Source organism: Somniosus microcephalus, chromosome 33 (assembly GCF_052327205.1).
Source record: "Somniosus microcephalus isolate GS21.2 chromosome 33, FLI_Smic_1.0, whole genome shotgun sequence".
Taxonomy (NCBI): Eukaryota; Metazoa; Chordata; class Chondrichthyes; order Squaliformes; family Somniosidae; genus Somniosus; species Somniosus microcephalus.
Window position 1 is genome coordinate 34,277,433 of NC_141019.1, and position 23,676 is coordinate 34,301,108.

At 52.9% G+C, this 23,676-nt stretch overlaps 1 protein-coding gene across 1 annotated transcript in view; it reads right to left on the bottom strand.

The window, feature by feature from the left end:
• LOC147097142 (putative ATP-dependent RNA helicase DDX23) overlaps positions 1 to 23,676 on the bottom strand; it is a 37,811-nt gene that overhangs the window by 10,741 nt on the left and 3,394 nt on the right. Inside the window, 4 exon segments of the mRNA XM_085972532.1 lie at positions 3 to 182; positions 3,683 to 3,817; positions 4,364 to 4,473; positions 21,610 to 21,697. Of these exon segments, the coding sequence (XP_085828658.1) occupies positions 3 to 182; positions 3,683 to 3,817; positions 4,364 to 4,473; positions 21,610 to 21,697 (513 nt within the window).

Sequence of the window (23,676 nt, forward strand, 5' to 3'; positions counted from 1 at the left end):
CTGGGGATGTTTAGGAGTCTTTTGGAGAACCTCCTGGACTGGCCGGTCTTGACCTGGGGGCTCAGCTGGTTTAGGCAGGCCAGGGAGGCGGCCCGGAAGATACTGTGCACGCTCTTCTCCGACGTGAAAGCCGAGCACTCCAGATAAGCCTCCGCTCCGAGCTGCTTGGCCGAGAGGGAACCCTAGGAGGGGGGAGGGGGTGAAAAAGAGAAAAGAAACTGTAAAAAAAAAAATCACTTGTGACACCGTGAAAACCAACATCTTCACCGGCAAAGACTCTGAGTGAAGCTCGTGCAAAAACTCTGCTTAAGAACATAAACAAACACAAGATATAGGAGCAGGAGTAGGCCATTCGGCCCCTCGAGCCTGCTCCGCCATTCAATGAGATCATGGCTGATCATCCAAATTCAGTACCCTGTCCCTGCCTTCTCCCCATATCCCTTGATTAGCCTCAAGAAATAGATCTAACTCCTTCTTGAATATATTTAATGAATTGGCCTCAACTGCCTTGTGTGGTAGAGAATTCCACAGGTTCACCACTCTCTGGGTGAAGAAATTCCTCCTCATCTCAGTCCTAAATGGCTTACCCCTTATCCTTAGACTGTGACCCCTGGTTCTGGACACCCCGGCCATCGGGAACAGCCTTCCTGCATCTAGTCCTGTTATGTACCCATACGCGTGTTCAAGTACAGGTTGGACCACGGTAATCCGGCACCAGGCCGGTGTCGGACCATTGAAAATTCCGAACCACTGAAGGTTAGGTAAATAACCCCTAAAATAATATTAGGCACAATATTATGTTTGTTTAGATCGCGGGAAACGGTGGCGCCGCCGAGCGGCTGCTCCGCAGACTAAAGACCGCCGGTTTCAATTCGTGCCGGACCACTGAAGGTGCTGGGCCGTCGGGTGCCGGATTACCGGGGTTCAACCTTCACTAAGAACATAAGAGGTAGGAGTAGGTAATTCGGCCCCTCGAGCCTGCTCCGCCATTCAATGAGATCATGGCTGATCTGATCTGGGCCTCGGCTCCATTTCCCTACCCGCTCCCCATAACCCTTCACTCCCTTATTGTTCAAAAATCTGTGTCTCCACCTTGTATATATTCAATGACCCAGCCTCCGCGGCTCTCTGGGGTAGAGAACTCCACAGATTCACGACTCTCAGAAGAAATTCCTCCTCATTTCCGATTTAAATGGGTGACCCCTTATTCTGAAACTATGCCCCCCAGTTCTAGATTCCCTGACAAGGGGAAACATCCTCTCGGCATCTACCCTGTCGAGCCCCCTTCAGAATCTTGTGTTTCAAGAAGATCCCCTCTCATTCTTCTAAACTCCAACGAGTATAGGCCCAACCTGCTCAACCTTTCTTCGTACGTCAACCCCTTCATCCCAGGAATCAACCTCGTGAACCTTCTCTGAACTGCCTCCAATGCAAGTATATCCCTCCTTAACTAAGGAGACCAAAACTGTACGCAGTACTCCAGGTGTGGTCTCACCAACGCCCTGCACAGTTGTAGCAAGACTTCCCTACTTTTATACTCCATTCCCTTTGCAATAAAGGCCAACACTCCATTTGCTTTCCTAATTACTTGCTGTACCTCCATACTAACTTTTTGTGATTCATGCACAAGGACCCCCAGACCCCTCTGTACCTCAGCATTTTGTAATCTCTCCCCATTTAAATAATAATTTGCTTTTTTTATTTTTCCGACCAAACTGAATAACCTCACGTGCTTGCCCCGTGTCCCATCAACCCAACACCCCCCCACTGTGCTCGCTGACCTACACTGACTCCCGGTTCGGCAACGCCTCGATTTCAAAATTCTCATCCACGTGTACAATTCCCTCCATGGCCTCTCCTTGTAACCACCTCCAGCCCCGACAACCCTCCCGATCTCTGTAACCTCCTCCATCCCCTACAACCCTCCCTATCTCTGTAATCTCCTCCAGCCCCCTACAACCCTCCCGATCTCTGTAACCTCCTCCATCCCCTACAACCCTCCCTATCTCTGTAACCTCCTCCAGCCCCCTACAACCCTCCCCATCTCTGTAACCTCCTCCAACCCCCTACAACCCTCCCTATCTCTGTAACCTCCTCCAGCCCCCTACAACCCTCCCTATCTCTGTAACCTCCTCCAGCCCCCTACAACCCTCCCCATCTCTGTAACCTCCTCCAACCCCTACAACCCTCCCTATCTCTGTAACCTCCTCCAGCCCCGACAACCCACCGAGATCTCTGCACTCCTCCCACGTCCTTCGTCCCACCATTGGCGGCCGTGCCTTCAGCCGCCTGGGCCCCGAGCTCTGGAATTCCCTCCCTAAACCTCTCCGCCTCTCTCTCTCCTCCTTTAAGACGCTCCTTAAAACCTCCCTCTTTGACCAAGCTTTTGGTCACCTGCCCTAATATCTCCTTCTGTGGCTCGGGGTCAGATTTTGTTTGATTAACGCTCCCGATGTTTTACTACGTTAAAGGTGTTGTGTAAAAGCAAGATGTTGTTATCTTCAATCCCAACAAGATCTCCATCAACCATCGAGAGACGACATCAAAGACTGTGTTTCACTGTAGGGACACAAGTCTATCGACAACAACTACTTGTATTTATCCAGCACCTTGAATGTAGTGAAATGTCCCAAGGCGCTACACAAGAGCGTAAATCAGACAAAATTTGACACCAAGCCACAGAAGGAGATATTAGGGCAGGTGACCAAAGGCTTGGTCAAAGAGGGAGGTTTTAAGGAGCGTCTTAAAGGAGGAGAGAGAGGCGGAGAGGTTTAGGGAGGGAATTCCAGAGCTTAGGGCCCAGGCGGCTGAAGGCACGGCCGCCAATGGTGGAGCGATGGAAATCGGGGGGATGCTCAAGAGGCCAGAATTGGAGGAGCGCAGAGATCTCGGAGGGGGCTGGAGGAGGTTACAGAGATAGGGAGGGTTGTAGGGGGCTGGAGGATGTTACAGAGATAGGGAGGGTTGTAGGGGGCTGGAGGATGTTACAGAGATAGGGAGGGTTGTAGGGGGCTGGAGGAGGTTGAAGGGGGCTGGAGGATGTTAGAGATAGGGAGGGTTGTAGGGGGCTGGAGGAGGTTACAGAGATAGGGAGGGTTGTAGGGGCTGGAGGAGGTTACAGAGATAGGGAGGGTTGTAGAGGGCTGTAGGAGGTTACAGAGGTAGGGAGGGTTGTCGGGGCTGGAGGAGGTTACAGAGATAGGGAGGGTTGTAGGGGGCTGGAGGAGGTTACAGAGATAGGGAGGGTTGTAGGAGGCTGGAGGAGGTTACAGAGATAGGGAGGGTTGTCGGGGGCTGGAGGAGGTTACAGAGATAGGGAGGGTTGTCGGGGGCTGGAGGAGGTTAGAGAGATAGGGAGTGTTGTAGGGGGCTGGAGGAGGTTACAGAGATAGGGAGGGTTGTAGGGGCTGGAGGAGGTTACAGAGATAGGGAGGGTTGTAGGGGGCTGGAGGAGGTTACAGAGATAGGGAGGGTTGTAGGGGCTGGAGGAGGTTACAGAGATAGGGAGGGTTGTAGGGGGCTGGAGGAGGTTACAGAGATAGGGAGGGTTGTAGGGGGCTGGAGGAGGTTACAGAGATAGGGAGGGTTGTAGGGGCTGGAGGAGGTTACAGAGATAGGGAGGGGTGTAGGGGCTGGAGGAGGTTACAGAGATAGGGAGGGGGGCAGAGAGAATAAGGCATACCTGCTCATTAGAAATGGGAGCTTGTTTTTGGCTGGAGAGTTCGAGGACAGTGCTGTAGTCCGTACGCAGGTCAATTTTGCAGCCAACTAGTAGTACTCTGGTGCTCTTGCAATAATCCTGGATTTCAGTCTTCCACTGGGTGGGGGGGAAAAGAGAGGGAGAAAAATATAAACCAGTCAGTGAAAGCAAAACCTGGTCGTCCTTCGTTCTTCATGTATCAGCATTCTCAAGCCAGAGTCAGAACGTTACAATGCAGCGCTCCCTCAGTACTGCCCCTCCCAGAGTGCGGCGCTCCCTCAGTACTGCCCCTCCGACAGTGCGGCGCTCCCTCAGTACTGCCCCTCCCAGAGTGCGGCGCTCCCTCAGTACTGCCCCTCCAACAGTGCGGCGCTCCCTCAGTACTGCCCCTTCCACAGTGCGGCGCTCCCTCAGTACTGCCCCTTCCACAGTGCGGCGCTCCCTCAGTACTGCCCCTCCGACACTCCCTCAGTACCGCCCCTCCAGGAGTGCGCTGCTCCCTCAGTATTGCCCCTCCAAGAGTGCGCCGCTCCCTCAGTACTGCCCCTCCGACAGTGCGGCGCTCCCTCAGTACTACCCCTCCGACAGTGCGGCGCTCCCTCAGTGCTGCCCCTCCGACAGTGCGGCGCTCCCTCCGACACTGGAGCCATCGATAGTGCTTACCTTTTTAACAGCGCTGTCCAGAGTCTCTGGGCGACTGATATCGAAGCAGACAAGCACAGCGTCCGAGTCACTGTAGCAGAGCGGCCGCACGTTATCGTAATACGGAGAACCTGGGGACGAGATGTTTGGATGAGTTGAGAACACTTGGGAAATTGGCTTAGTGGCAGGAGGCAGAGGGTGATGGTCGAAGGTTGTTTTTGTGACTGGAAGCCTGTGTCCAGTGGTGTACAGCAGGGATCGGTGCTGGGTCCCTTTGCTGTTTGTCGTGTACATTAATGATTTGGATATGAATGTAGGAGGTTTGATCAGTAAGTTCGCAGATGACACGAAAATTGCTGGAGTGGTAAATAGCGAGGAGGGAAGCCTCAGGCTACAGGACGATATAGTCGGATTGGTCAGATGGGCAGAACAGTGACAAATGGAATTTAACCCTGAAAAGTGTGAGGTGATGCATTTTGGGAGGACTAACAAGGAAAGGGAATACACAATGAATGGTAGAACCCTAGGAAGGACAGAGGATCAGAGGGACCTTGGTGTGCATGTACATAGATCCCTGAAGGCAGCAGGACAGGTAGTTAAAAAGGCATATGGGATACTTATATTCTATGCCTCGGCTAATGAAGGCAAGAGCAGGGAGGTTATGATGGAGCTGTACAAAATGCTAGTTAGGCCACAGCTGGAATACTGTGTGCAGTTCTGGTCGCCTCACTATAGGGAGGATGTGATTGCATTGGAGAGGGTGCAGAGGAGATTCACCAGGATGTTACCTGGGCTGGAGCGCTTCAGCTATGAAGAGAGATTGGACAGGCTGGGGTTGTTTTCCTTGGAGCAGAGAAGGCTGAGGGGGGACCTGATTGAGGTGTACAAAATTATGAGGGGCATAGATAGGGTAGATAGAAAGGAACTTTTCCCCTTAGTAGAGGGGTCAATAACCAGGGGGGCATAGTTTCAAGGTAAGGGGCAGGAGGTTTAGAGGGGATTTGAGGAAAAACTTTTTCACCCAGAGGGTGGTTGGAATCTGGAACTCACTGCCTGAAAGGGTGGTAGAGGCAGGAACCCTCACAACATTCAAGAAGCATTTAGAAGAGCACTTGAAACGCCATAGCATACAAGGCTAGGGACCAAGTACTGGAAAATGGGATTAGAATAGACAGGGATTGAGGGCCGGCGCGGACACGATGGGCCGAAGGGCCTCTTTCTGCGCTGTGAAACTCTATGACTTGGGTTCAATGATCCACTGGCCAACACGTGAAGGACCCATTAAACAACCTTAAAAACATTCACTCCCTCCACATGTATGGCCCCCAGTTCTGGTCTCTTCTCCCCCCCCCACACACACACGTGGAAACATCTTCTCTTCATCTACCCTATCGAAACCTTCATAATTTTACAGTTCTCCCCCTCAGTCTTGCCTCTCCTAGAGAAAAAGAGTCCCCAGTCTGTTCAGTCTTTCCTGAAAAGAGGTTGTAACTTTCTCCAGTGCCTCATCCCCCGGCGTCACTCTGGTAAATCTCCCCTTAACCCTCGCCAAGACCTTGAGATCCTTCCTCAAGTGCGGTGCCCAGAATTGGACACAATACTCCAGCGGAGCCTAACCAGCGATTTATAAAAGTTTAAAATAACTTCCTGGCTTTTGCGGGAGTAATGGGATTGCTCTTCGAAACAGCCGGCACAGATTCGATGGGCCGAATGGCCCCCTTCTGTGCTGTACTGTTCCGTGATTACCTTTTTGTAATGTGGAGACCAGAACTGTGCACAGTGCGCCAAGTGTAGTCTAACCAAGGTATACGGAGACCAGAACTGTGCACAGTGCTCCAAGTGTGGTCTAACCAAGGTATATGGAGACCAGAACTGTGCACAGTGCTCCAAGTGTGGTCTAACCAAGGTATATGGAGACCAGAACTGTGCACAGTGCTCCCAGTGTGGTCTAACCAAGGTATATGGAGACCAGAACTGTGCACAGTGCTCCAAGTGTGGTCTAACCAAGGTATACGGAGACCAGAACTGTGCACAGTGCTCCAAGTGTGGTCTAACCAAGGTATACGGAGACCAGAACTGTGCACAGTGCTCCAAGTGTGATCTAACCAAGGTATATGGAGACCAGAACTGTGCACAGTGCTCCAAGTGTGGTCTAACCAAGGTATATGGAGGCCAAAACTGTACACAGTGCTCCAAGTGTGGTCTAACCAAGGTATACGGAGACCAGAACTGTGCACAGTGCTCCCAGTGTGGTCTAACCAAGGGATACGGAGACCAGAACTGTGCACAGTGCTCCAAGTGTGGTCTAACCAAGGTATATGGAGACCAGAACTGTGCACAGTGCTCCAAGTGTGGTCTAACCAAGGTATACGGAGACCAGAACTGTGCACAGTGCTCCAAGTGTGGTCTAACCAAGGTATACGGAGACCAGAACTGTGCACAGTGCTCCATGTGTGGTCTAACCAAGGTATACGGAGACCAGAACTGTGCACTGTGCTCCAAGTGTGGTCTAACCAAGGTATACGGAGACCAGAACTGTGCACGGTGCTCCCAGTGTGGTCTAACCAAGGTATACGGAGACCAGAACTGTGCACAGTGCTCCATGTGTGGTCTAACCAAGGTATACGGAGACCAGAACTGTGCACTGTGCTCCAAGTGTGGTCTAACCAAGGTATATGGAGACCAGAACTGTGCACAGTGCTCCAAGTGTGGTCTAACCAAGGTATACGGAGACCAGAACTGTGCACAGTGCTCCAAGTGTGGTCTAACCAAGGTATATGGAGACCAGGACTGTGCACAGTGCTCCAAGTGTGGTCTAACCAAGGTATATGGAGACCAGAACTGTGCACAGTGCTCCAAGTGTGGTCTAACCAAGGTATATGGAGACCAGAACTGTGCAGAGTGCTCCAAGTGTGATCTAACCAAGGTATATGGAGACCAGAACTGTGCACAGTGCTCCAAGTGTGGTCTAACCAAGGTATATGGAGACCAGAACTGTGCACAGTGCTCCAAGTGTGGTCTAACCAAGGTATACGGAGACCAGAACTGTGCACAGTGCTCCAAGTGTGGTCTAACCAAGGTATATGGAGACCAGAACTGTGCAGAGTGCTCCAAGTGTGGTCTAACCAAGGTATACGGAGACCAGAACTGTGCACAGTGCTCCAAGTGTGGTCTAACCAAGGTATACGGAGACCAGAACTGTGCACAGTGCTCCAAGTGTGGTCTAACCAAGGTATACGGAGACCAGAACTGTGCATGGTGCTCCAAGTGTGGTCTAACCAAGGTATACGGAGACCAGAACTGTGCACAGTGCTCCGAGTGTGGTCTAACCAAGGTATACGGAGACCAGAACTGTGCACAGTGCTCCAAGTGTGGTCTAACCAAGGTATACGGAGACCAGAACTGTGCGCAATGCTCCAAGTGTGGTCTAACCAAGGTATATGGAGACCAGAACTGTGCACAGTGCTCCAAGTGTGGTCTAACCAAGGTATACGGAGACCAGAACTGTGCACAGTGCTCCAAGTGTGGTCTGCCCAAGGTATACGGAGACTAGAACTGTGCACGGTGCTCCAAGTGTGGTCTAACCAAGGTATACGGAGACCAGAACTGTGCACAGTGCTCCAAGTGTGGTCTAACCCAGGTATACAGAGACCAGAACTGTGCACAGTGCTCCAAGTGCGGTCTAACCAAGGTATATGGAGACCAGAACTGTGCACAGTGCTCCAAGTGTGGTCTAACCAAGGTATACGGAGACCAGAACTGTGCACAGTGCTCCAAGTGTGGTCTAACCAAGGTATATGGAGACCAGAACTGTGCAGAGTGCTCCAAGTGTGGTCTAACCAAGGTATACGGAGACCAGAACTGTGCTCAGTGCTCCAAGTGTGGTCTAACCAAGGTATACGGAGACCAGAACTGTGCACAGTGCTCCAAGTGTGGTCTAACCCAGGTATACGGAGACCAGAACTGTGCACAGTGCTCCCAGTGTGGTCTAACCAAGGTATACGGAGACCAGAACTGTGCACAGTGCTCCAAGTGTGGTCTGCCCAAGGTATACAGAGACCAGAACTGTGCACAGTGCTCCAAGTGTGGTCTAACCAAGGTATACGGAGACCAGAACTGTGCACAGTGCTCCAAGTGTGGTCTAACCAAGGTATACGGAGACCAGAACTGTGCACAGTGCTCCAAGTGTGGTCTGCCCAAGGTATACAGAGACCAGAACTGTGCACGGTGCTCCCAGTGTGGTCTGCCCAAGGTATACGGAGACCAGAACTGTGCACAGTGCTCCAAGTGTGGTCTGCCCAAGGTATACGGAGACTAGAACTGTGCACGGTGCTCCAAGTGTGGTCTGCCCAAGGTATACAGAGACCAGAACTGTGCACGGTGCTCCAAGTGTGGTCTAACCCAGGTATACAGAGACCAGAACTGTGCACAGTGCTCCAAGTGTGGTCTGCCCAAGGTATACGGAGACCAGAACTGTGCACAGTGCTCCAATTACGGTGTAAACGAGGCTTATGGGGGACCAGAACTGTGCAGGGTGCTCGAGAAGCCAAGATTTTTCCATCCCCTCAGGGTAGACCGAGCGATCTCTGCGGTAACACTGACAGAGACGGTCCTGAAATGGTTAACTGACACAGCCCGCATGACACTGGTTGAACACATTAATCGATTGACTGGAGATGGTGGGGGGGGGGGGGGGGGGAGGGTGGGAAGCGGGACACTGCATCTGCCGAGAGGTATGCAAATAAGGTTCGCCGGAGCGTGGAATTCAGATCCATTCCGGGTTGGAATGTTCAGGGAGGGAGGAGGCGGCGGCGGGCTGGCCCTGAACACTGTGCCTGGAATGAATAATCGACCGGCCCCCCCAAGGAACTAACAGTTTAATATGTGAAAAGGTGACGGCAAATCCTTTTTAAAGACTCGTAGCACTGCAGTAAATCAGCTTCGACCTATCGCATCAGGACAGCCAGCTTAGCCTAGCCCAGTCACCGGGATTTCAGTGCGTGTGCGCGCTCGAAGGCTCTGCTCTCCGTGCGGCTGGTGCAAACACGCAGCAGCAGAATTCTATACATTGCCCTCCCTCCCTCCCTCCCCCACCCCACCGCAGATTGTGTTTGGTGTGACAGGTGCAGCGAGCCGAAGGAATGATTGAAAGCGTTCTGCACAACAAGGGCTGGATAACTGACAGCAAGATGCTTAAATAAACACCCCCCCTCACCTCCCAAAAAAATTCTTAAAAGCTGGCCTGTAACATGCGCTGTGTACATTCCGCAGTGTAGGATCACACAGCAGCAGGAGGAGGCCCTTCGGCCCGTCGTGCTTCTGCCCAGCTCTTTGAACGAGCTCTCCGATTAGTCCCGCTCCCCCCACCCCGCTCTTTCCCCGTAGCCCTGCGAATGTTTCACCCCCCCCCCCCCCGACCTCTTTTCAATTATTCCCCTTTTGAAAGTTACTATTGAATCTGCTCCCACCGCCCTTTCAGGCAGCACGTTCCAGATCACAACAACTCGCTGCGTTAAAAACATTCTCATCTCCCCCTCTGGTTCTTTTATGCCAATTATCTTCAATCTGTGTCCTCTGGTTACCGACCCTCCTGCCACTGGAAACAGTTTCTCCCTCTCTACTCGATCAAAACTCTTCATGATTCTGAACACCTCTCTCTCGGAATGTCCCTCACCCTCTCTGTCCATGTCTGTTCCATCTCTCCCACTAACTGCGCTCCCTCTCTCTCTCTCTCTCTCTCGTCCCTCATCCCCTGGTATCATTCTAGTAAATCTCCCCTTAAACCTTCTCTGCTCTAAGGAGAACAACCCCAGCTTCTCCAGTCTCTCCATGTAACTGAAGTCCCTCATCCCCTGGTACCATTCTGGTCAATCTCCCCCTTAACCTTCTCTGCTCTAAGGAGAACAACCCCAGCTTCTCCAGTCTCTCCACGTCACTGAAGTCCCTCATCCCCTGGTACCATTCTGGTCAGTCTCCCCCTTAACCTTCTCTGCTCTAAGGAGAACAATCCCAGCTTCTCCAGTCTCTCCACAGAACTGAAGTCCCACATTCCCCTGGGACCATCCTGGTCAATCTCCTCCGCACCCTCTCCAAGGCCCTTGACATCTTTCCTCAAGTGCGGTGCCCAGAATTGGGATACAATACCGCTGCTGAGGCCGAACCAGTGTTTGGTTTAGTGCAGCTTCCTTGCTAAAGCCAAGAATTGTTAAAAAGTGGAGAGAGCAAGGGGAGACTGGGGAGGAAGAACAAGACTGATACCCGTATGGAGAATGGGTTAGACATTACACAGTATTTACAGCGCAGAAACAGGCCATTCAGCCCATCTGGTCCGTGCCAGTGTTTATACTCCACACGAGCCTCCTCCCACCCCTACTCCATCTCACCCTATCACCATATCCTTCTATTCCTTTCTCCCTCGTGTGTTTATCCAGCTTCCCCCTTAAATACATCTGTGTTATTCGCCTCAACCACTCCCTGTGGTAGCGAGTTCCACATTCTCACCACTCTCTGGGTAAAGAAGTTTCTCCTGAATTCCCCATTGGATTTATTAGTGACTGTCTTATATTGATGGCCCCTAGTTCTGGTCTCCCCCACAAGTGGAAACATCTTCTCTACGTCTACCCTATCGAACCCCCTTCATAATTTTAAAGACCTATATCAGGTCACCCCTCAGCCTTCTCTTTTCTGGAGAAAAGAGCCCCAGCCTGTTCAATCTTTCCTGATAGTTATAAACCTCTCAGTTCTGGTGTCATCCTTGTCAATCTTTTTAGCACCTTCTCCAGTGCCTCTATATCCTTTTTATAATATGGAGACCAGAACTGTGCACAGTGCTCCAAGTGTGGTCTAACCAAGGTATACGGAGACCAGAACTGTGCACAGTGCTCCAAGTGTGGTCTAACCAAGGTATATGGAGACCAGAACTGTGCACGGTGCTCCAAGTGTGGTCTAACCAAGGTATATGGAGACCAGAACTTTACACAGTGCTCCAGGTGTGGTCTAACCAAGGTATACGGAGACCAGAACTGTGCACAGTGCTCCAAGTGTGGTCTAACCAAGGTATACGGAGCCCAGAACTGTGCACAGTGCTCCAAGTGCGATCTAACCAAGGTATACGGAGACCAGAACTGTGCACAGTGCTCCAAGTGTGGTCTAACCAAGGTATATGGAGACCAGAACTGTGCACGGTGCTCCAAGTGTGGTCTAACCAAGGTATATGGAGACCAGAACTTTACACAGTGCTCCAGGTGTGGTCTAACCAAGGTATACGGAGACCAGAACTGTGCACAGTGCTCCCAGTGTGGTCTAACCAAGGTATATGGAGACCAGAACTGTGCACAGTGCTCCCAGTGTGGTCTAACCAAGGTATACAGAGACTAGAACTGTGCACAGTGCTCCAAGTGTAGTCTAACCAAGGTATACGGAGACTAGAACTGTGCACGGTGCTCCAAGTGTGGTCTAACCAAGGTATACGGAGACCAGAACTGTGCACAGTGCTCCAAGTGTAGTCTAACCAAGGTATACAGAGACTAGAACTGTGCACAGTGCTCCAAGTGTAGTCTAACCAAGGTATATGGAGACCAGAACTGTGCACAGTGCCCCAACTGTGGTCTAACCAAGGTATATGGAGACTAGAACTGTGCACAGCGCTCCAAGTGTGGTCTAACCAAGGTATACGGAGACCAGAACTGTGCACAGTGCTCCAAGTGTGGTCTAACCAAGGTATACGGAGACCAGAACTGTGCACGGTGCTCCAAGTGTGATCTAACCAAGGTATACGGAGACCAGAACTGTGCACGGTGTTCCAACTGTGGTCTAACCAAGGTATATGGAGACTAGAACTGTGCACAGCGCTCCAAGTGTGGTCTAACCAAGGTATACGGAGACCAGAACTGTGCACAGTGCTCCAAGTGTGGTCTAACCAAGGTATACGGAGACCAGAACTGTGCACGGTGCTCCAAGTGTGATCTAACCAAGGTATACAGAGACTAGAACTGTGCACGGTGTTCCAAGTGCGGTCTAACCAAGGTATATGGAGACCAGAACTGTGCACAGTGCTCCAAGTGTGGTCTAACCAAGGTATAAGGAGACCAGAACTGTGCACGGTGCCCCAAGTGTGGTCTAACCAAGGTATATGGAGACCAGAACTGTGCACAGTGCTCCAAGTGTGATCTAACCAAGGTATACGGAGACCAGAACTGTGCACAGTGCTCCAAGTGTGGTCTAACCAAGGTATACGGAGACCAGAATTGTGCACAGTGCTCCAAGTGTGGTCTAACCAAGGTATAGGGAGACCAGAACTGTGCACAGTGCTCCAAGTGTGGTCTAACCAAGGTATATGGTGACCAGAATTGTGCACGGTGTTCCAAGTGCGGTCTAACCAAGGTATACAGAGACTAGAACTGTGCACAGTGCTCCAAGTGTGGTCTAACCAAGGTATATGGAGACCAGAACTGTGCACAGTGCTCCAAGTGTGGTCTAACCAAGGTATACGGAGACCAGAACTGTGCACGGTGCTCCAAGTGTGGTCTAACCAAGGTATACGGAGACCAGAACTGTGCACGGTGCTCCAAGTGTGGTCTAACCAAGGTATACAGAGACCAGAACTGTGCACGGTGCTCCAAGTGTGGTCTAACCAAGGTATACGGAGACCAGAACTGTGCACGGTGCTCCAAGTGTGGTCTAACCAAGGTATACAGAGACCAGAACTGTGCACGGGGTTCCAAGTGCGGTCTAACCAAGGATAGAAGATTAGAGAAACTAGTTGAACAATAGGCAAGGGCTTCCTCTTGGTACTGGCACTCGCAGCCTGGGATTATGGGGCTGGGGCTCAAACCCACGACCTTCTAACTCAGGAGTTCGAGGGGGGGGAAAAGAGAGAATGTGGCGCAATAACAAGTTGGGAGCAATAATCCAGCCTAAATTCTTCCGCCTGCTTGATCAGCAGTGAGGCAGCTTAGAGCCATATTTGCACTGGGGAAATCAGACCTGGGACTTTCCAGGCAATCACAGGGCTGCACATTTCAGATTTAATTTCTTCGCTGCCCTCAGTCACCAGGTAAGATGTGGAATTCAGCAGGTCAATAAGGCAGGTGCTGCTATTTCAATCTTGATGGCAAGCAACCAGTTACGTACATTAAAAAAAACCAGAGAAGGTCGCCTTAAGGAGAACATTCGTACCTTTATAGAATCTCACGGCACAGGAGAAGGAGGCCATTCAGCCCCCCCCTCGAGCCTGTTACATTAGGAACAGGAGGAGGCCATTCAGCCCCCTCGAGCCTGTTACATTAGGAACAGGAGGAGGCCATTCAGCCCCCCACGAGCCTGTTACATTAGGAACAGGAGGAGGCCATTCAGCCCCCTCGAGCCTGTTACATTAGGAACAGGAGGAGGCCATTCAGCCCCCCTCGAGCCTGTTACATTAGGAACAGGAGGAGGCCATTCAGCCCCCCTCGAGCCTGTTACATTAGGAACAGGAGGAGGCCATTCAGCCCCCCTCGAGCCTGTTACATTAGGAACAGGACGAGGCCATTCAGCCCCCTCGAGCCTGTTACATTAGGAACAGGAGGAGGCCATTCAGCCCCCCTCGGGCCTGTTACATTAGGAACAGGACGAGGCCATTCAGCCCCCTCGGGCCTGTTACATTAGGAACAGGAGGAGGCCATTCAGCCCCCCTCGAGCCTGTTACATTAGGAACAGGAGGAGGCCATTCAGCCCCCTCGAGCCTGTTACATTAGGAACAGGAGGAGGCCATTCAGCCCCCCTCGAGCCTGTTACAGTAGGAACAGGAGGAGGCCATTCAGCCCCCTTGAGCCTGTTACATTAGGAACAGGAGGAGGCCATTCAGCCCCTCGAGCCTGTTACATTAGGAACAGGAGGAGGCCATTCAGCCCCCCTCGAGCCGGTTCCATTAGGAACAGGAGGAGGCCATTCAGCCCCCCGCGAGCCTGTTCCGCCATTGCATGAGATCATTGCTGGTCTATATCTTAACTCCATCCACCTGACTTTGCGTCGTATCCTTTTGTACCCTTGTCTAGCAAAAATCTATCCATCTCCGATTTTAAATTACTAATTGACCCCCCAGCAAGCACTGTGTGTGAAGAAGTGCTTCCTGACATCACCCCTGAATGGCCTGGCTCTGATTTTAAGGTTACGTCCCCCTTGTTCTGGACTCCCCCCCACTAGAGGAAAAAAAAAAGATTCTCTCTATCTGACCCTATCAATTCCTTCCAAAATCCTAAAAAAAAAAACACCTCAATCCACATAAATACTGTGGCTGCAAGAGCAGGTCAGAGGCTGGGTATTCTGTGGCGAGTGTCTCACCTCCTGACTCCCCAAAGCCTTTCCACCATCTACAAGGCACAAGTAAGGAGTGTGATGGAATACTCTCCACTTGCCTGGATGAATGCAGCTCCAACAACACTCAAGAAGCTCGACAACATCCAGGACAAAGCAGCCCACTTGATGGGCACCCCATCCACACCACCTTAAACATTCACTCCCTCCACCACCGGCGCACCGTGGCTGCAGTGTGGACCATCTACAAGACGCACTGCAGCGACTCGCCAAGGCTTCTTCGGCAGCACCTCCCAAACCCGCGACCTCTTCCGCCTGGCAGGACGAGGGCAGCAGGCGCACGGGAACACCACCACCTCCAAGTTCCACCTCCGGAGTCACACACCATCCTGACTTGGAAATATATCGGCTGTTCCTTCATCGTCGCTGGGTCAAAATCCTGGAACTCCCTCCCTAACAGCGCTGTGGGAGTACCTTCACCACACGGGACTGCAACGGTTCAAGGCGGCGGCTCACCACCACCTTCTCAAGGGGCAACTAGGGGACGGGCAATAAATGCTGGGCCGTGCCAGCGACGCCCACATCCCATAAACAAAAAAAAAAGTTTTTTAACTCACCCTCTGAATGTTCGATATTCCAGGGAATACAAGCCTAGTTTCTTTAATCATAGGAACTTGCAGCGCAGACAGAGGCCCTGCGGCCCGTCGTGCCTGTGCCAGCTCTTTGGAAGACCAGTCACAGAAATCACAGAAACCCCACACAGTGCAGATAGAGGCCATTTCGGCCCATCGAGCCTGCACCGACACATATCCCACCCGATCCCCGTAACCCCACGTATTTAATCCCCCCTAACACTAAGGGTCAATTCATCATAGCCAATCAACCTAACCCGCACATCTTTGGACTGTGGGAGGAAACCAGAGCACCCGGAGGAAACCCACGCAAACACAGGGAGAATGTGCAAACTCCACACAGACAGTCGCCCGAGGCCGGATTCGAACCCGGGTCCCTGGCGCTGTGAGGCAACAGTGCTAACCACTATGCCAGTCGTGTTTAGTCCCACACCCTCTACAAGTTCCTCGTCAAGCACCCGTCCGACTCCCTTTTGATATTATTCATGGAATAGGCCTCCACCACCTCTTCAGGTCGGGCGTTCCCGATCCCGACAACTCTCCGAGTGAAAACATTTCTCCTCATCTCCCCCTCTCGATCTTCTGCCAAGGATTTTCAATCTGTGACCTCAGGCTATTCCCGCTCTGGCCATTGGGCCAATAACCAATCTACACCCTACTCCCATCAAAACCCTCCATTGGGGTCATCTCTTCACCTTCTCTGTTCCAAGGAGAATGAGAGGGGATCTCATTGAAACTTATGAAATTCTAACAGGACTGGACAGACTAGATGCAGGAAGGACGTTCCCGATGGCCGGGGAGTCCAGAACCAGGGGTCACAGTCTAAGGATAAGGGGGAAGCCATTTAGGACTGAGATGAGGAGGAATTTCTTCACCCAGAGAGTGGTGAACCTGTGGAATTCTCTACCACACAAGGCAGTTGAGGCCAATTCATTAAATATAGTCAAGAAGGAGTTGGATATATTTCTTAAGGCTAAAGGGATCAAGGGATATGGGGAGAAGGCAGGGACAGGGGACTGAATTTGGATGATCAGCCATGATCTCATTAAATGGCGGAGCAGGCTCGAGGGGCCGAATGGCCTGTTCCTGCTCCTATCTTCTATGTTTCTCTGTCCCAACTTTTCAAACCTCTCCTCATAACTCAAGTCCCCTCATTCCCTGGTCACGTGCTGGTAAAGCTCCTCTGCACCCTTTCCAAGGCCATTGACCTCTCTCCTGAAGTGCGGTTCCCCAGAATTGTCCGCCATATATTTGCGGATGATACAAAGATGGGTGGGAAAAGCAAGTTGTGCAGAGGACTCAAAGAATCTGCAAAGGGATATAGACAGGCTAAGTGAGTGGGCAAACATTTGGCAGATGGAGTATAATGTGGGAAAGTGCGAGGCTATCCACTTTGGCAGGAAAAATAAAAAAGCAAACTATTATTTAAATGGGGAGAGATTACAAAATGCTACACTGCAGAGGGACCTGGGGGTCCTAGTGCACGAAACACAAAATGTTAGCATGCAGGTGCAGCAAGTAATCAAAAAGGCAAATGGAATGTTGGCCTTTATTTCAAGGGGGTTGGAGTATCAAAGCAGGGAAGTCTTGCTACAACTGTACAGGGTATTGGTGAGACCACACCTGGAGTACTGCGTACAGTTTTGGTCTCCTTATTTAAGGAGGGATATACTTGCATTGGAGGCAGTTCAGAGACGATTCGCTCGGTTGATTCCCGAGATGAAGGGGTTGCCTTATGAAGAGAGGTGGCGCAGGGTTGACCTATACTCATTGGAGTTTAGAAGAACGAGAGGGGATCTTATTGAAACATAAGATACAGAGTGAGCTTGACAGGGTAGATGCAGAGAGGATGTTTCCCCTCATGGGGGAATCTAGAACTATGGGACATAGTTTCAGAATAAGGGGCACCCATTTAAGACTGAGATGAGGAGTGATTTCTTCTCAGAGGGTTGTGAAAAGCGGTCACCCAATCTGCGTTTGGTCGCCCCAATGTAGAGGAGACCACATCAGTACAGTACACTAGATTGCAAGAAGTACAAGTAAATCGCTGTTTCATCTGGAAGAGGTGTTTGGGGCCCTGGACAGTGGGAAGGGGGGAGGTATAAGGACAGGTGTTGCATCTCCTGCGTTTGCACGGGAAGGTGCCGGGCGAAGGGGAAGGGGTGATAGAGGAGTGGACCAGGGTGTCTCAGAGGGAGCGGTCCCTACGGAATGCTGAGTGGACCAGCGTGTCTCAGAGGGAGCGGTCCCTATGGAATGCTGAAAGGGGAGGGGAAGATGCGTTTGGTGGTGGGATCACTTGGGAGGTGGCGGAAAATGATCCGTTGAATGTGGAGGCTGGTGGGGTGAAAGGTGAGGACAAGGGGAACCCTATCGTGGTTCTGGGATGGAGGGAGGGAGGGAGGGAGGGAGGGGCAGGGGTGAGGGCAGAAGTGTGGGAAATAGAACGGACACGGTCAAGGGCCGTGTCAACCACGGTAGAGGGGAATCCTCGGTCGAGGAAAAAGGAAGACATGTCGGAAGCACTGGTATGGAAGGTGGCATCGTCGGAGCAGATGCGGCGGAGAAGGAGAAACTGGGAGAATGGAATAGAGTCCTTACAGGAGGCGGGATGGGAGGAAGTGTAGTCCAGGTAGCTGTGGGAGTCAGTGGGCTGCATCTAGTCCTGTTAGAATTTTATAAGTTTCAATGAGGTCCCCTCTCATTATTCTAAACTCCAGCGAGTATAAGCCCAATCGACACAACCTCTCCTCATACGTCATTCCTGCCATCCCAGGTATCAGTCTAGTGAAGCTTCGCTGCACTCCCTCCATGGCAAGAACATCCTTCCTCAGATAAGGCGACCAAAACTGCACACAATACTCAAGGTGTGGTCTCACCAAGGCCCTGTACAACTGCAGCAAGACATCCTTGCTCCTGTACTCGAATCCTCTCGCTATGAAGGCCAACATACCATTTGCCTGCTTAACCGCCTGCTGCACCTGCATGCTTACCTTCAGCGACTGGTGCACAAGGACACCCAGGTCTCATTGCACTTCCCCTTTTCCCAATTTATTGCCGTTCAGGTAATAATCTGCCTTCCTGTTTGATGAACCGCAGGAGGAGGAGGAAGGGGGGGGGGGGGGGGGGGTGTTGCCGAAACACACGTTGAGATTAAGAGTCGCCGCCTCGTGCATTCCCAGGCAAGTTTGGCCAGATTCCCGACTGTTTCAGGAGGAGTGGGTCTATTATTCCCAGGCAGGCAGGGACACCTACACAACCTCATTTAGTGCTAAAAAATAAATGGCAAGTCGTCGCCCTAAAGCTCCGGCTATTCAGGAGCTGCCGGAGCGACAGTAATCTCCTCCGATCGGTGTCAGTGCAGCGCCTGCCACCTCCCATCAATGGGCTGCGCTTAAAAGGCAATCATCACACTCCTCGGAGAATGAATGGGGCTGGGGGGAAAAGAGAGAAACACCAGAGAAGGTTATTTGCATAATGCAGCAGGGAGTCTGCCCTGGATTCGCGAATCTTCATACAGATTAGTTTCTGTCTCGTTGTGCGCCTCCCCTCCCACCCCACCATGTCCCTCTTAGTGTCTCTCTCCCACCTCCCCAATCCCTGCCTCCATCCCTCCCATTGTTCCCCCTCCGTCTCTGTCCCAGTGTCTCCCTCCCCCGTGTCTTGCTCCCTTTCGTGTCTCTCTCCGTCCCTCCCAGTGTTTCTCAGTCTCTCTCTCTGCCTCTTGCCATGCCCCCCTCGCTCTCCACCACCCTCCCCAGTGTCTCCCTCTCTCTCCCCTCTCTCCCCCCCCCCCCCCCCCGGTCCCTCCGCGTCTGCCCCCGGGTCCCTCCGCGTCTGCCCCCGGGTCCCTCCGCGTCTCCGCGTCTGCCCCCGGGTCCCTCCGCGTCTCCGCGTCTGCCCCCGGGTCCCTCCGTGTCTCCGCGTCTGCCCCCGGGTCCCTCCGCGTCTCCGCGTCTGCCCCCGGGTCCCTCCGCGTTTCCGCCTCTCCCCCTCTGGTCCCTCTGCGTTTCCGCCTCTCCCCCCGGTCCCTCCGCGTTTCCGCCTCTCCCCCTCTCTCCCCCCGGTCCCTCCGCGTTTCCGCCTCTCCCCCCGGTCCCTCCGCGTTTCCGCCTCTCCCCCCGGTCCCTCCGTGTTACCGCGTCTCCCTCTCTCCCCCCCCCCAGTCCCTCCGTGTTACTGTGTCTCCCTCTCTCCCCCCACCAGTCCCTCCGTGTTACTGTGTCTCCCTCTCTCTCCCCCCCCGGTCCCTCCGTGTTACTGTGTCTCCCTCTCTCCCCCCCCCCCCCCCCCAGTCCCTCCGTGTTACTGTGTCTCCCTCTCTCCCCCCCCCCAGTCCCTCCGTGTTACCGCGTCTCCCTCTCTCCCCCCCCCCAGTCCCTCCGTGTTACTGTGTCTCCCTCTCTCCCCCCCCCAGTCCCTCCGTGTTACTGTGTCTCCCTCTCTCTCCCCCCCCGGTCCCTCCGTGTTACTGTGTCTCCCTCTCTCTCCCCCCCCCCAGTCCCTCCGTGTTACTGTGTCTCCCTCTCTCTCCCCCCCAGTCCCTCCGTGTTACTGTGTCTCCCTCTCTCTCCCCCCCTGCCCCAGTCCCTCCGTGTTACTGTGTCTCCCTCTCTCCACCCCCCCCCAGTCCCTCCGTGTTACTGTGTCTCCCTCTCTCTCCCCCAGTCCCTCCGTGTTACTGTGTCTCCCTCTCTCTCCCCCCAGTCCCTCCGTGTTACTGTGTCTCCCTCTCTCTCCCCCCCAGTCCCTCCGTGTTACTGTGTTTCCCTCTCTCTCTCCCCCCCCCCCAAGTCCCTCCGTGTTACTGTGTCTCCCTCTCTCCCCCCCCAGTCCCTCCGTGTTACTGTGTCTCCCTCTCTCTCTCCCCAGTCCCTCCGTGTTACTGTGTCTCCCTCTCTCTCCCCCCCAGTCCCTCCGTGTTACTGTGTCTCCCTCTCTCTCCCCCCCAGTCCCTCCGTGTTACTGTGTTTCCCTCTCTCTCTCCCCCCCCCCCCCAGTCCCTCCGTGTTAGTGTCTCCGTCTCTCTCTCCCCCCCAGTCCCTTCGTGTTAGTCTCTCCCTCGCTCCCCCCCAGTCCCTCCGTATTTCTGTGTCTCCCTCTCTCCCCCCCCCCGTCCCTCCGTATTTCTGTGTCTCCCTCTCTCCCCCCCCCAGTCCCTCCATGTTACTGTGTCTCCCTCTCTCCCCCCCCAGTCCCTCCGTGTTACTGTGTCTCCCTCTCTCTCCCCCCCCAGTCCCTCCGTGTTACTGTGTCTCCCTCTCTCCCCCCCAGTCCCTCCGTGTTACTGTGTCTCCCTCTCTCTCCCCCAGTCCCTCCGTGTTACTGTGTTTCCCTCTCTCTCTCCCCCCCCCCCCAGTCCCTCCGTGTTAGTGTCTCCGTCTCTCTCTCCCCCCCAGTCCCTTCGTGTTAGTCTCTCCCTCGCTCCCCCCCAGTCCCTCCGTATTTCTGTGTCTCCCTCTCTTCCCCCCCAGTCCCTCCGTATTTCTGTGTCTCCCTCTCTTCCCCCCCGTCCCTCCGTATTTCTGTGTCTCCCTCTCTTCCCCCCACCCCCCCCCCAGTCCCTCCATGTTTCTGTGTCTCCCTCTCTTCCCCCCCAGTCCCTCCGTATTTCTGTGTCTCCCTCTCTTCCCCCCCCAGTCCCTCCATGTTTCTGTGTCTCCCTCTCTCCCCCCAGTCCCTCCGTGTTTCTGTCTCTCTTTCTCCCTCTCTCGTGGTGTCTGTGCCTCTTGCTGTGCCCCCCACTCGCTCTCCACCACCCTCCCCCGTGTCTCCCTCTTTCTCTCCATGTCTGCACCTCTCTGTGTCTGTGTCAGCCACACCCCCCTCCCCGTGACACCACGGGCAGCTGCTCGAAAGTCCCAAACGCAGCAAGATTGGATTCACTCTATCAAATGAAGTCGTACACTGATCAACCCTCATCAGAGGGAAGTGCTTGCGCGACCACGCACCCATCAGGCCGCATCTCCCCCTCGAGGTTTTATGAAAAAGATAACAGGGGACATCTGGGTTTTATATTTAATTCATTCCTATAAGAGACAGTCACTAATAAATCCAATGGGGAATTCAGGAGAAACTTCTTTCCCCAGAGAGTGGTGAGAATGTGGAACTCGCTCCCACAGGGAGTGGTTGAGGCGAATCGCACAGATGTATTTAAGGGGGAGGCTGGATAAACACACGAGGGAGAAAGGAATAGAAGGATATGGTGATGGGGTGAGATGGAGTAAGGGTGGGAGGAGGCTCGTGTGGAGCATAAACACCGGCACGGACCACTGGGGCCGAATGGCCTGTTTCTGTGCTGTGAATACTCTAATCAGAAGACTGGTTCGTTGAGGTTCTTACCGGACGTGTCCCACAGACTGAGCTCCACTCGGTGATCCTCAAGCTCCACGCTAGCTGTGTAGTTCTCGAAAACTGTCGGAACGTAGGTCTGCGAGGAAAGATCGGCGTCAGTTCACTCACCCGTCACACCACATACGTATCGCGGGCAGGGATAGACCACCACCTTAGACGGGCAGCGTGACTAACTGCCCCAAAACACCCAAAGGGAAAGGCAACCCTCTACACTGTCCCATCAAACACTCCCAGGGCATGTACAGCACGGGTTAGATACAGAGTAAAGCTCCCTCTACACTGTCCCATCAAACACTCCCAGGGCAGGTACAGCACGGGTTAAATACAGAGTAAAGCTCCCTCTACACTGTCCCCATCAAACACTCCAGGGCAGGTACAGCACGGTTAGATACAGAGTAAAGCTCCCTCTACACTGCCCCATCAAACACACCCAGGGCAGGTACAGCACGGGGTTAGATACAGAGTAAAGCTCCCTCTACACTGCCTCATCAAACACTCCCAGGACAGGTACAGCACGGGGTTAGATACAGAGTAAAGCTCCCTCTACACCGTCCCATCAAACACTCCCAAGGCAGGTACAGCATGGGGTTAGATACAGAGTAAAGCTCCTTCTACACTGTCCCATCAAACACTCCCAGGACAGGTACAGCATGGGTTAGATACAGAGTAAAGCTCCCTCTACACTGTCCCATCAAACGCTCCCAGGGCAGGTACAGCACGGGTTAGATACAGAGTAAAGCTCCCTCTACACTGCCCCATCAAACACTCCCAGGGCAGGTACAGCACGGGTTAGATACAGAGTAAAGCTCCCTCTACACTGTCCCATCAAATGCTCCCAGGGCAGGTACAGCACGGGTTAGATACAGAGTAAAGCTCCCTCTACACTGCCCCATCAAACACTCCCAAGGCAGGTACAGCATGGGGTTAGATACAGAGTAAAGCTCCTTCTACACTGTCCCATCAAACGCTCCCAGGGCAGGTACAGCACGGGGTTAAATACACAGTAAAGCTCCCTCTACACTGCCCCATCAAACACTCCCAGGGCAGGTACAGCACAGGGTTAGATACAGATTAAAGCTCCCTCTACACTGTCCCATCAAACACTCCCAGGGCAGGTACAGCACGGGTTAGATACAGAGTAAAGCTCCCTCTACACTGTCCCATCAAACACTCCCAGGGCAGGTACAGCACGGGTTAGATACAGATTAAAGCTCCCTCTACACTGTCCCCATCAAACACTCCCAGGGCAGGTACAGCAGGGGTTAGATACAGAGTAAAGCTCCCTCTACACTGTCCCATCAAACACTCCCAGGGCAGGTACAGCACGGGTTAGATACACAGTAAAGCTCCCTCTGCACTGTCCCATCAAACACTCCCAGGGCAGGTACAGCACGGGGTTAGATACAGAGTAAAGCTCCCTCTACACTGTCCCATCAAACACTCCCAGGGCAGGTACAGCACAGGTTATATACAGAGTAAAGCTCCCTCTACACTCTCCCATCAAACACTCAGCCATTTCTGTGACCCAATATTTACACAATATAATGGAGTGTCTGGACAAGGCAGGAGCCTCTGTCCTCAAACAATACTAGACATAGCTCGGTGTTTAAAATAAAGCCCCAGGAATATTATCCAAGCTTGTGTCAGGATGCATTGCTGATTGTGTTAATTAGCCATTTAGCAGAGAATAAAAATGATCTCCCATTTCTCCAGCCCCTTTCACCACCTCAGGACGTCCCAAAGGGCTTCACAGCCAATTAAGTACTTTTTTTTGAAGTGTGCTCACTGTTGTAATGTGGGAAACACGGCAGCCAATTTGTACACAGCAAGCTCCCACAAACAGCAATGTGATAATGACCGGATCATCTGTTTTAGTGATGTTGGTTGAGGGATAAATATCGGCCCCAGGACACCGGGGAGAACTCCCCCCTGCTCTTCTTCGAAATAGTGGCCGAGGGATCTTTAACATCCACCGGCGAGAGCAGACGGCGCCTCGGTTTAATGTCTTAACCCGTTCTATTCTACGATTATATGGTCTCCAACAGTGCAGTGCTC